The sequence below is a fragment of the Penicillium cinerascens genome, assembly GCF_028974065.1.
Source record: "Penicillium cinerascens strain IBT 15544 chromosome Unknown contig_24_segment0_segment0, whole genome shotgun sequence".
In the NCBI taxonomy this organism is placed as follows: domain Eukaryota; kingdom Fungi; phylum Ascomycota; class Eurotiomycetes; order Eurotiales; family Aspergillaceae; genus Penicillium; species Penicillium cinerascens.
In genome coordinates this window covers 3,550,589-3,562,362 of record NW_026695290.1, presented here as the reverse complement: position 1 = coordinate 3,562,362, position 11,774 = coordinate 3,550,589, and the positions used below count along the sequence as shown (strand labels likewise).

The window sequence follows — 11,774 nt, the reverse complement described above, 5'->3', positions numbered from 1 at the left end:
TGCGTAATAGCTATGTAGGCGCTTCATCCGATTCGAAGCAGAACTGTTTAAGAGTAATCCGTTTAAATATTTGCAGCGCAATAAGGATTCTGTCGCTACTATGACTACCGTTAAAGGTCAGATTCAAGTTATCCTATCCTGTTTTGTTGCCTGTTCTTATTGGATAGCCCTTTAATGGGTTGAAGAATTGACATTAACTATTCATATATATATAAGATACGATATATTTCGGAACGTAGGAAACTTTTGTTGGAAATTGAAGCCCTCATCCTAAGGCGCCAATATCGGTCGGCATCTCTCTGCCCCGATGGCTGCTGATTGGTCAGCTAGGCCCATGAGGCTATTGGAATTGGGCGCCCGTATATGCAGGTTCCTCATTTATATCACCTTCTTTGCTTGTTTTCAGGGGGTTTTCTCATGGACACCGGGCAGCGATGTAGGAGAACGCTTTTGTATGCATTTCTCTTAGAAAACAGTTCTCAGGGGTAGGATATAAATATCCCCCTGAGAACGAGCAGAAAAGATCCTCAGAATTTACCATTAATTACCTGTCCATCTTCCTTTCGTCTGATCATCTACCCTTCATTTCTCAACAACTTTGAATTATTTTTCAATTCTCTGGTTCTCATCGACCTGAATTCGCACTTCTAAATATCATCCAACATATCACTGCTGGTACATGCGAGGATTATTTCAATTGTATATTCAAGCCGGGCGATATCACACTTGGGCAGTTATTGCAGTCAAAATCGCAGTATATATTCAAGTGCAGGTAGAGACACATGACGGAGACCACTGCACTTGTACAGCCTTCAATGTTGGCAACGATATGAATAGAGCGAGCACCCTTTCCAAAACAGTACATACACAGCTAGTGGTGGTTACAAGTATGCCACAAACATCGTGCGACTCCCTATATTTCAATAAATAACACCCTGCAAGTCTCATTGTTGAATTGGCCCACTCGGCTTTTAAATGTTCTTCCGCGAGGACATACCAATAGTTACTATATCTAGAAAACCCTTAATTGCAAAGTTCCCACTCCTCGCCCCCGTCCGTGAACCACGAAACCAGAGCATCCGCCTCCTCGACATCTTTTCCACGCGCCAAGAGATTTTTCTTGAAGTCCGCAAAAGTGAACTCGCTCACAGCTCCTGGGACGTACCCAGGGTATGGATGTCCAAGGGAACCCGAGCCCGGGGGACCCTGGGGCACCTGAGGACCGCCAGCGGCATCCGGGGCGTCGGCGACAAAGGTGTTATCAGGTTTCCAGTGAATGGTGCTCTCCTTCAGCGCCTTACTGTCGATGGCACTGATGGTAATCCTGTCCTGCGGAAGAATCACCTCCCCTCTCGAGACGCCGCGGCTGGTGATCCTGAACCTGGTACGGGCAGCTTTGGAGGCGAAGACTGTTCCGCCAGACAAGTTCCAGAACACACGGGGGTTGCTCTTGGATCGGATGTAAAACCTGGATGATAAAGAGAACAGTTGCGGTCAATCAAGGTCTCTCACGGATGGTGTGGACTTACGTCTTGCCCGAGATGTGGTCTGGCACAAATTGGTTGAAAAACGTCGTCGAAAAAATCGACCAAGCGTTGTGGACCAATGTGAAGAGTATACTGTACTTCACATTGGCAGCCTTACCCTCCTTGTAAACAAAATCATAGGGGTAATTCTTTTTGTAGTCGTACGTGTAAAGCTCAGGGCTCTTTCGCTTGAGGTGGTCCATCCCGTCCTCAACGGAGGAGCGATACCACTCGTCCATGACCTCCACGGACGACGCGGCAATGATGAAGCGCCATTCCTCCGTGTGGGTTGACTGTAGTTCATCTGTTTTAACTCGAGAACCTCATTGCGGTAAATCAAGCCCGGAGATCTTACACTGATGGCATAAGCGTAGAATACCATTTTGACGGTGCGAATGGTAGACGGAACAAAAGGGGAGCTATCACAGATCTTGCGAAATTTTGTGTGAATAGAATGAAGATAAGATCATGAACTCCTTGAGCTGGAAGCATAGGAGTTACTTATAACCATCGGAAGCAGCACTAACCTGCCCTCGCACACAAGGTGCCACCGTATAAGAGATCATATGATGCATGCTTCTGACGTGGCTGGCTCATCAGCTCGAAAACGCAGCTGAAAATGACGAATACACTGACCTGAGAGCATCTTTAGATAATGAATCTGATGTCATTCTTGCAATGGATCCCAGATCATCGTTATGTGGGGTGAGATAAACAAGATTAAGAGCCAAACAAGAGATAGCTGTGATAAAAATGACACATGTGGCGGGAAGAGCGTGCCAGTGCGGAGACGGAAGTCCAGGAACGATGTAGTTGATGGGGGCGATTAGGTCATATCGCATCTCGCTTTGCTGTGTTCCCAGTTCACTCTCCTGCTTGAACATCGGACCTTTTCAGCTCCATGCACCTGGACCCAGCAAGCTGAGCACACGACAATGAAGTGGAGACATAAAGATGTCCAGATGAGGGGAAAGTGGCTCCTCAGATCCACATGCCCTGAAGGTTCTATGCCTTCTGAGTATTTCCCGCTTGAAAACCAAGGTATTTCAGCTGCTTGCAGCTGGGCAGTTTCGTCACGAAGATCCAGTGGTCACATTGAAACCTGCAGGTGAGGGGAGACATACTTCCTCAGATCCACATGGACTAAGGACCCCAGCTGACAAGATCTGCAGTTCCATGCCTTCTAAGTACAATGGCGGAGCATCGGTATATGCATGATGAGATACAGGGAAAGCGAAGCGAGATGCCTCATGGCAATTGCTTCGTGTTTTTCGGACATACCGAAGGATGTGGTTTTCTCAACTGGCGGAGAGCACATCTCGGAGGAGACAGTGTCCGTCCCACTCGCGGTGGTGCGCAGGATAAATACCATCAGCGTCGTACTAATAGCATCTAGGAGGGGGGGGGAGCTTTACTCGATCTACAGGATTTACACCACCTTGAGTGAAAATTCACCAGAATAAACGGTAATGCAAAATGCGAAACTTTTAACCACGACCTGAGCCAACGAAGTAGATACAATTTCCTTGAACTGGTGTCAAAATAAAACGGGGGGAAAATGTGGACGGATACTCAGATTTACACCCGTAGCATCGCCAGATATGAAGAAGAGGAAAACATGCTCTTTGGTGATTTCGCATCCAGCGCAATGGGCTCATAAATGAGTGAGCATCCATACGAGGAAAAGCCCACCCCGTGGCATCCCTGTAGAGAGAGGCACAACACCAGACACTGTCGGAAGTCCTTAACCATGGGAGCCTGGTAAGGGTATCGAACCCCATACATGTTGCGGCAGTTGACCTGGAATTGATTTTCCCCAACCGCCAGGACCTGGCCATCAAGCGCAGGGCATCTTGCAGCGGTACCATCGGCAGGACGGCTGAAGAGATCAGGCGCCATAGCACTCTGGGTCGGCTTTGGCGAGACTGGAATGATGCTCCACCAGTCGCGGTACTTGATGGTCTTCTTTGGAGGGCTCTCCCAGTCCCCAACCAAGTCAGCATAGTTGCTCTGGGCTCTGATGCCCTGGCAGTTGTGATCCACAGAGCACAGCGCCATCAGGAAGCCCGGGTCCTTCTCGGAGACCATTTTGCCGCCCTCGATCGCTCGGCCAGTGGGGTGGGAATGGCAGAAGACCTGGTAGGTGACGCCTAGCACGGTGTACTGCTTGCCGTCCTGGTCAGGGCACTTCCATTGCTTCTGCTTGGGTACCTGCAGGCCTGGACTGCCTGCTGAGCTTGACGGCTTAGATCCTCCTTGGTCGTCTTTGCCCCCGTTTCCAGCTCCGTCGCGTTTCTGAAGCTGATCGATGCGATCTTGGAGCTTCTGCAAGACCCTGCGATGCGCCTCATCCTGGGCAGCTTGATCCTGCTCCAGTTTTTTGCGGAGCTCCTCTTTGTCGTCGCTGCATCGCTTGAACCACTTCTGGTCGCACTGTCCCATCAGCTGCTGCTCTTGGTCTGCAATGCGCTTGTTACACTGCTCACGGTGCTGCTCTCCCAGATCCGCAATATGCTTATCGAACTGCCCGCGCAGCAGTCCCTCCTTATCCGCAACGCGCGTATCGCAGATTTTCCTCTCCGAATCCTGACAGCCGGTTTGAGCCTGACCGACCAAATCCTGACAATCCGTCGGCCCTCCCGGCTGGCGATTCGGCGTGGGTCTCTTATTCTGGAACATCAGGAATGACTTCCTGGATATGCTCTGCGTGGGCGAATCGGTCGTGTAGAAGCATGCATTGTAGCCTTCCGCCCAGAACGCGGCTTCGCAGTCGTTGGACTTGGCGCACTCCGCGGCGCATTTGTACGCGCTGTCGAAGTTGCCGCCGTCGAATTCCTTGGAGGGGCTCAGGAAGGTGTTGCAGGTGTAGTCGAATGATATGCCATCAAGGTCGGCTGTGCCACCCGTCTGGCCGCTTCCACAGCATGCTTTCCAGCTTGCCTCTCTGGAAACGCTCGAGGTGAGGCACTGGGTGGAAGAAGGAGCTGAGGCGGCCTTGCCGACGGCTTTGTTGGCCAGAAGGGCCAGGAGCAGTGGTAGGCCGAGGATTGATCGCATTGTCAGAAAGAAGTGAACTCGGACTTTGGAAAGATGAGTCCGTCCTGTCCTCAGATGTGCGCCTCCCTATCGAATTGGTCTCTATATGACTGCATGGCCTCCTCGCGTGGTAACAGGGCTCTTCGGAAAACCTACCTTGTTGGTTTATTTTTATTTTATTTTTATTTTCATCTCGCTATGGCCCCCGCCAAACTGCACAGGGTGGAGCTACGGAGTACATCGTAATCGAGGTTCAACTGCGAACAGTGATTGTCGGGGCTGAGGGTCATTTGATTGCAGGCAACAGGTTTTCGAGCGGAATAGGGCCATGCAAGAGGCATACAGAGAACCGTGGGTCTGATCTCCGTATTCTGCAGCATGATGCAAGCTGTCCTGCAGTTCAAGCCGGTTGCCTTCGTGGGTATCCCCACCTGGTCCCGGTGGCCCCGGGTGAGCTGAAATTGCCATGGCCCTCATGGTCTACGCATGCCCAATCGGAGCTGTGATCCCACATCGGTCTCAGCCACTGCGTACTATGTGGGTACTTAGGGTAGTGTTCATTTCGGGTGTGGGCCGCGGGTTTGCGGAAGGGTCCGGACGGACCGTGCCTTGCCGACGCACACTTGGTTCGATGGAAGATCGAGGATTGGATCCACATGCGAACGCAAGCGAGCAGTCCAAACCGGTGGAGTTGCTTCACAGTCTTGACCTGCCGCATATCTTCAGTCGTCACACCCGATCACTCTCGGGGAATGAAGATCTTGATGCAGGCAGGTTCAAGAACGATACGCAGACTATTCCCAGACCAAACCATTCCCCACAGGTAGCAATTCAGGTGGTGGGTGGCCCGTTGATCACTGTGGTGATCTCAACCCAGCGAGGTTGGGAGCTGCAAAGCGGAGACTTGTCTTCACGGCATGACCGTGACCACGTCGGTCAGCTGAGCTCCATTGTATATGCGCCCTGAGATATTTCGCGCAAGCATGCTCGGCTCTACTGTCTTCTCAGCCGCGCCACTTGAGATCTCCATCGCGGACATTGCTTCTCCACATCACGATGATGTCAAGGCGGCCTGAGCTGGCAGACTAGAGACGCAGGAAGTGAGCACAGCAGAGCACATTCAGCTTTGTAGGAATAGCACTTTTGAGTGATCAGCCAGAACTATTGGGGGGGGAATCAACAGGACCAGCCTGACCGGATGATCGCTGATACTTAAGCAGGCGGTTGAACACCGACGACACATGACCAGACCTAATTCATTCCTCTTCATCCATCTCCACCATGCTTCCTTTGAGGACGGCGTTGGCCCTTTTCCTGGCCACGCATCTGACGCAGGCGGCCATTTCGCAAGAGCCGCTGGGCTTCTCCTCGAGACGCAGCAAACTGAGTCTCGACGACATTATCCCCTCCCTCGACCCCAGCTCCGGAGACACCAAATGCTGCCCCTTCGGGACGTCCTTCGACGGCAAGACATGCGTTCTGGGCACCGCCACCTGCCACGGTGACGCAATTCTCGAGGACGGGAAGTGTGTCTCCCGCACGGCTCCGAGATGCGATAGCGGCCAAAAAGTCAATGACAATGGCCTCTGCGTCACGGAATCCGCCCCCCACTGTACCAGCCCCTTGGAGCTCAAGGGCCAAACCTGCATTGACCCCCGCGGGGCGACGTGCGACGGCGACCTGCAGCGTGAAGGAAACCTCTGTCTCTCCAAGGTCCCGCCCCAGTGCAACGGCACCACCGACTACTTCCAGGACGGATCTTGCGTTAGCTCGCAGGGCCCCACCTGCGGTGATGGGAACGAATACATCGATGGATATTGCGTCAGCCAGAGCCCACCCTCGTGCGGCCTCGGGATGGACTTCGATCCCAAGGTCGGTCTCTGCGTCTCGACGACCAGCAATGGCTGCGCCCCCAACACCCAACCGAAGAACGGCGTCTGCGTGTCAGACACCGCGCCCCGGTGTGAAGCGGACGAAAAGCTCGTCCCCGAGATCGACAAGTGTGTGGCTCGCCAGCCCCCAACCTGCGGGGACGACCCCTCGCTGCGCGTGGATGGAAAGCAATGCACATCCATCGACGGCCCTTCGTGCCAGGACGGCTACGATCTCTCCTTCACGCCCTCCATCGGTGCCACCCAATGCTGCCCCAAGGGCTCCAGCTGGGACGGCGTCTCGTGTGTCTCCCAGACTGGCGACACCGGGTGCCTCCCTGGATGGAACAAATCCGGCGGAAGGTGCAAACGGATGCCTCTCCCTGCCATCTGTGATCCGTTCACCGACCTCGTGGACGGGAAATGCATTTCCAAAACCCAGCCCGAGTGTGCGGACGGCTACGACAGGAGCAAAACCAACCAATGCGTGGCTCGAACCGAGCCCGAATGTCCGGAGGACACCAAGCTGGTCAAGGGCCAGTGTGTTTCCACTGTCGCGCTGAATTGCCCGCAGGGCACCCACTTCGAAGGCGACCAGTGCGTGTCGGACACTGCTCCCCAGTGCTCCATCCCCGGCGCTAGATACGACGGCAAGGGCCACTGCGCCGTCGACGACATGCCGAGCTGCCCAAGCGGTGTCTACGACGGCAACGCCTGTCTCACTGGCGAAGCACCTTTCTGCCTCAAGCCCTTCGTCTACTCCAACAGCCAGTGCGTCTCATCCACGCGACCCAGCTGCCCGCACCCGTTCACCATGACCCCGGATGGCGACTGCATCTCCAACAAGCAGCCCACCTGCGACACGGGCGTCCTCGTCAACGGCGAGTGTCTCGTCGGCCCGCCCTCCTGCCCCGACGGCACAGACTACCGAAACAAGCGCTGCGTTGCCCGCAAGTACCCGGAGTGCACGCAAGACGGCTACGAATGGTACGAGCCGGAGGGAAAGTGCCGCAAGTCTGAAAGGACCGAGTGCGACGATGGCTACCACGAGCAAGACGGCGAATGCATCTCCGACATTCCGGGAGACTGCGGCGCCCTGGAACTCCGCGACGGACAGTGCGTGCACCCAGAACCGCCCAGGTGTCTCGACGGCTCCGGCACATACTGGGATGGCGAGGACTGCCGCTCCCCGGACCCGCCGGACTGTGGACCCAACAAGGTGTGGAAGGAGGACAAGGCCACCTGTGTGACAGAGAGCAAGCCTGTGTGCGAGAGCCCTGATATGGTGTTCGACCCGGCGCTCAACAAGTGCATCACCGAAGACGGCCCGCAGTGTCCGCAGCGACAGCGGTTCAACCCGGCCAGCGAGAGGTGTGTGCTTATTGTGGGAGACTGCTTGGAGTTCGAGTTCTGTCCGGCCGTGGGTGATTCTTCGTCTTTGCCGGTGGAGGAGATTGCTCAATTTCGCCGCGGAAGGCGTGTAATCTAAGCCGTAGAGAGGGCTGAACCGGTCTCACCTACGTTTTCCGGGTAGTTTTGGGCATCTGGAATGATATGATGTAGCGATGGTTATAGTTAAATGAAGTAAGAATATTATCAATCAGGCCAATATACAGTGTGGTGACGAAAGTATTTGCACCTCCTTTTCATCGCACTAATATCATCGCTTCCATTTTAGCATTAGTTGAAGTTATTCTGTTTACTAAAATAACGCGTATATACGTCTATAAGCATGAAGCAATTCATGCCGCGATCACCAGAATTGACCCCTGCCTTGCGTGCTAGGATCTGTGAGCTATATGATGTTGGATGGGGTTATCGAAAAATTCATACTAAATACCCGCAGATTCCTACCTCAACTATTTTGTGCCGCTGCTTATCTTGCATGGCCTGTTGGTGGAAATCTATTTAATTGCTAATACCACCGTATGCGCCTCTTTCTCGAGATCCTTTGTATCTGGCCATGACCCGACCAGTTTTCGGAGGACAGCGGATGGGATCAGGTCCCGATCCGATTTCAGATATTTGGATTTAAGATCCCTAGATTAGACCTGGCACTCACCCGCGGGTGACCCTCCGGACCCTCCACCCGCACCTCCTCTTTGCGGGTGGAGGGTCCGACTTCTAGACCCTGAGGGTCGGACATAGAGGTGCCCGACCCTCCGAGGGTCACCCTCAGGGTCCACACGTGACTGATTTTAGGAAAAAAGTGACGTTTTAGGTGTCAATCCACTAAGTCATTTATCATAAAAAGCTAAGGCGTGTCCTAAATAGGTAAAGCGTGTCTTATGCGGGTCGGTTGGACCCTGGCCCTCGGAGGCGCACTGCGGGTGGAGGGAGGTTCCTGATCTTGGACCCGCGGGGCGGGTGAGTGCCAGGTCTACTACCCATGTCCGCGAAAGCGGTGTGGTTAGGCGTGCCACGGGTATATCAAGGAATTCTCACTAAGACAGAACCAGCGAGTAATGCTCAAACTGCACCAAGATGTCATCAGAGTTACCAGACTCCCCATTGAAGATAACAATCATCGGCGCTGGCATAGCCGGCCTCTCAGCCGCATTAGCCCTCTCTAATGCGAACCCAACGCACGAAATCACTATCCTAGAATCAAACCCCTCACTTAGCGAATTTGGCGCTGGAATCCAGCTCTCTGCCAATAGCGCGCGCCTCCTGGACAAATGGGGCATGACACAGTCTCTACGCGCCGTAGCCTTCGAAGCCGCCCACATGTCCGCCCGCCGATGGCAGGATAACACCGAGCTGGCCTCAATACCGCACAACCCCGTTAGCACATGGCTGTACGGATGGCCTCACTGGCAAATCTACCGCCCGGATCTGCAGCGCGTGCTCTACGACGGAGTGGCCAAGCTGCCAAATGTTAGGGTATTATTCGGGAAGGCCGTGACGCATGTCGACCACGTCACGGGCACTGTCCGGACGGCGGATACTGTGTTAGAGGCTGATCTCGCCGTCGGAGCGGACGGAATTTGGTCCAAGACCAGACGTTTCCTACCTGCCACGCAGGATGTCAGGCCCACGCCGTACAGAGAACACACCTACAGATCGGTGATTCCGCGGTCCCGCATGCTCAGCAATCCCATTACCGCGCCGTTAATGTCCGCGCCTGAGAGCAAGGCCTGGCTCGGGCCGTATAATGCTGTTCTAGGGTATACAGTTGCCTCCGACTCGCTATATAACTTCATTATCAGTGTGCCGCGGCCGAATCCAGACGTGCCTCTGGCATCGTGGAACGAGCCGGGTGATCTGGCGATGATGCGCGGGCTTGTGGATGGATGGTGTGAAGAGGTGCAGGCGCTAGCCTCTCTGGTTCAGGAAGGGGAGTGCGCTGTCTGGACGCTGGGCGAGGTACTAGCTGTACCCAGCTATGTCAGTGAGTCTGGACGAGTGGTATTGATCGGAGACGCGGCACATGCGATTCTTCCGCATGCAGGACAGGGCGGAGGAATGGCGATTGAAGACGCGGCGAGTCTCGTGGAGTTTCTTGGATGCATGGGTTCCAGAGATGATCTTGGGAGGACGATGAGCGCGTGGAGTGAGTTTCGACAGACAAGGGTGGAACATCTGCGCGAGATTGCGCGTAGCAATGCGGATGCGTTGACGTTTCCCGACGGGCCGAGCCAGGTTGCGAGAGATGCAAAGTGGGCTGCTATTATACAAGTGCAGCAGGCTTAGGCCGCTGAGCTTGGGGTTGAGGGGTTGAAAGAGAAGGTTATTAGAGAGAAGGTTGCGCCTGACCCAGCGGCGAAAACTTTGGTTGAGCCTGGGGGTGCGATGTGGCTTAATGGGTATGATGTTTGTGAGGAGAGTAGGAGGTTTTGTCGGGAGCATCTGGGGAATCAGAGAAAGGCATTTTCCGCGTAGCACTTTATATTTAAGTCTCAAGATTTCCTATTGTCAACGATTTGAAATACCCACCCAGCGTATACGACCGCATGGCATGGAGAGCAGAGCTTGTGGCCTGCTCAGTCATATTATCAAAAAGATATACGTCAGACCTATTTCTGTATTTAAAAGATCTGTTATGAGGTTGAAGGTTGAACGGTATACTAACGGAATTCCCGGGCGAGTGGGCCAGGGAACGCGAATCGAGCCCCAACGCGTCAACTTCCGCGTTTCAACTACCCACCATGCCCCCTACTCGCAATCAAAATTGCAAAAATTCTGTCAATCAAGAGAGTAAAATCCAGCTTGCAATCAAAGCCTTCCAGAATGGCGAAATTCCAACTATTCGCGAAGCTGGGCGCGTATTTGAAATACCGCGCTCGACCCTTTAACGTCGGATTGATGGCCAACAATTTCGCAAAGATACGCGCGCAAATAGTCATGAATTGACTCTTGGAGAAGATTATATCTATGGATCCGCGTAGATCTGGCCCTAGGCCATCAATAGTAGGGCAAATAGCTAATATTCTCTTACGAGAGCGCGGTAGTTAGACTATAGAGACCGTGGGGAAGAATTGGCCTACCAACTATATTAAGCGCTATCTAGAGCTTGAATCGCGGTTTTCTCGCGATACCATTACAAAAGGGCTTTGTGCGAAGATCCGCGTATCATTATGCCCTAGTTTGATCTTGTACGACGCACAATCAATAAAAACGGTATCCAACCTGAGGATATCCATAATTTCGACGAAACAGGCTTTGCAATGGGCCTAATTGCAACTAATAAGGTCGGTGCAAGAGCCGGATATTACGGCCGGAGGCTAGTTTTACAGCTAGGGAATCGCGAATAGGTTATGTGCGAATGCGACGGGATTTGTGCTCCCCTTAACTATCATCTTCAAAGCTTGAACCTACTATTATGAGGCTTGGTATGATGACCTACCTAACGATTAGAGAATCGAAATTAGCGACAATGGCTAGACTACAGACCAACTGAGGCTTCCATGGTTGGAAAAACAATTTATCCCTATGACTACTAGTCCCACTCGGCTTTTAAATGTTCTTCCGCGAGGACATACCAGGCCCTAGCACCTTCACCCTTGTTGTGACCTCACCCATGGTAAGGTCTTGAACCACCCTTGATCCGACTAGTCTTTGGCTGGTAGCTCAGCAGCCACGGGATGATCCCGAGTATTCCCATACCAATTTACACCGAACTATTTAAGGTTCTCGCGGTGGACATTAAGCTGAAGAGGGTCAGCAAGTCAAAGAGCGGAAGTCCGGATATAAGGTAAATCTCGGCCGCAAGGAAATCACTTAGGTCTGTAGTAACTGGCAACTCATTGTATCGGTCCCAAGCTTCGCCCTCTAAGGGGTCCAGAACCTACGCTTCCTCTCCTTACCAGGCATAGGGATATTTGTACTGTTGTAGGTCCTG

At 53.2% G+C, this 11,774-nt stretch overlaps 5 protein-coding genes across 5 annotated transcripts; 3 read left to right on the top strand and 2 right to left on the bottom strand.

Moving 5' to 3' along the window:
* Nucleotides 1–1,023: 1,023 nt before the first annotated feature.
* Nucleotides 1,024–1,908, bottom strand: N7498_004455 (uncharacterized protein; the record flags this gene model as incomplete). The annotated part of the gene is made up of 3 exons (XM_058451517.1): nt 1,024–1,468; nt 1,530–1,819; nt 1,882–1,908. The coding sequence occupies 3 exons, from the start codon at nt 1,906–1,908 to the stop codon at nt 1,024–1,026; spliced, it is 762 nt and encodes a 253-aa protein (XP_058310979.1).
* A 1,196-nt stretch (nt 1,909–3,104) lies between these two features.
* On the bottom strand, nt 3,105–4,583 carry N7498_004454 (uncharacterized protein; the record flags this gene model as incomplete). Its single annotated transcript, XM_058451516.1, has 1 exon — nt 3,105–4,583. One exon carries the CDS (start codon nt 4,581–4,583, stop codon nt 3,105–3,107), a length of 1,479 nt encoding a protein of 492 aa, XP_058310978.1.
* Nucleotides 4,584–5,028: 445 nt separating this feature from the next.
* N7498_004453 (uncharacterized protein) lies at nt 5,029–5,529 on the top strand (the record flags this gene model as incomplete). The annotated part of the gene is made up of 1 exon (XM_058451515.1): nt 5,029–5,529. One exon carries the CDS (start codon nt 5,029–5,031, stop codon nt 5,527–5,529), a length of 501 nt encoding a protein of 166 aa, XP_058310977.1.
* A 314-nt stretch (nt 5,530–5,843) lies between these two features.
* On the top strand, nt 5,844–7,922 carry N7498_004452 (uncharacterized protein; the record flags this gene model as incomplete). The annotated part of the gene is made up of 1 exon (XM_058451514.1): nt 5,844–7,922. The coding sequence occupies one exon, from the start codon at nt 5,844–5,846 to the stop codon at nt 7,920–7,922; it is 2,079 nt and encodes a 692-aa protein (XP_058310976.1).
* A 995-nt stretch (nt 7,923–8,917) lies between these two features.
* On the top strand, nt 8,918–10,126 carry N7498_004451 (FAD-dependent oxidoreductase; the record flags this gene model as incomplete). The annotated part of the gene is made up of 1 exon (XM_058451513.1): nt 8,918–10,126. The coding sequence occupies one exon, from the start codon at nt 8,918–8,920 to the stop codon at nt 10,124–10,126; it is 1,209 nt and encodes a 402-aa protein (XP_058310975.1).
* Nucleotides 10,127–11,774: the final 1,648 nt, after the last annotated feature.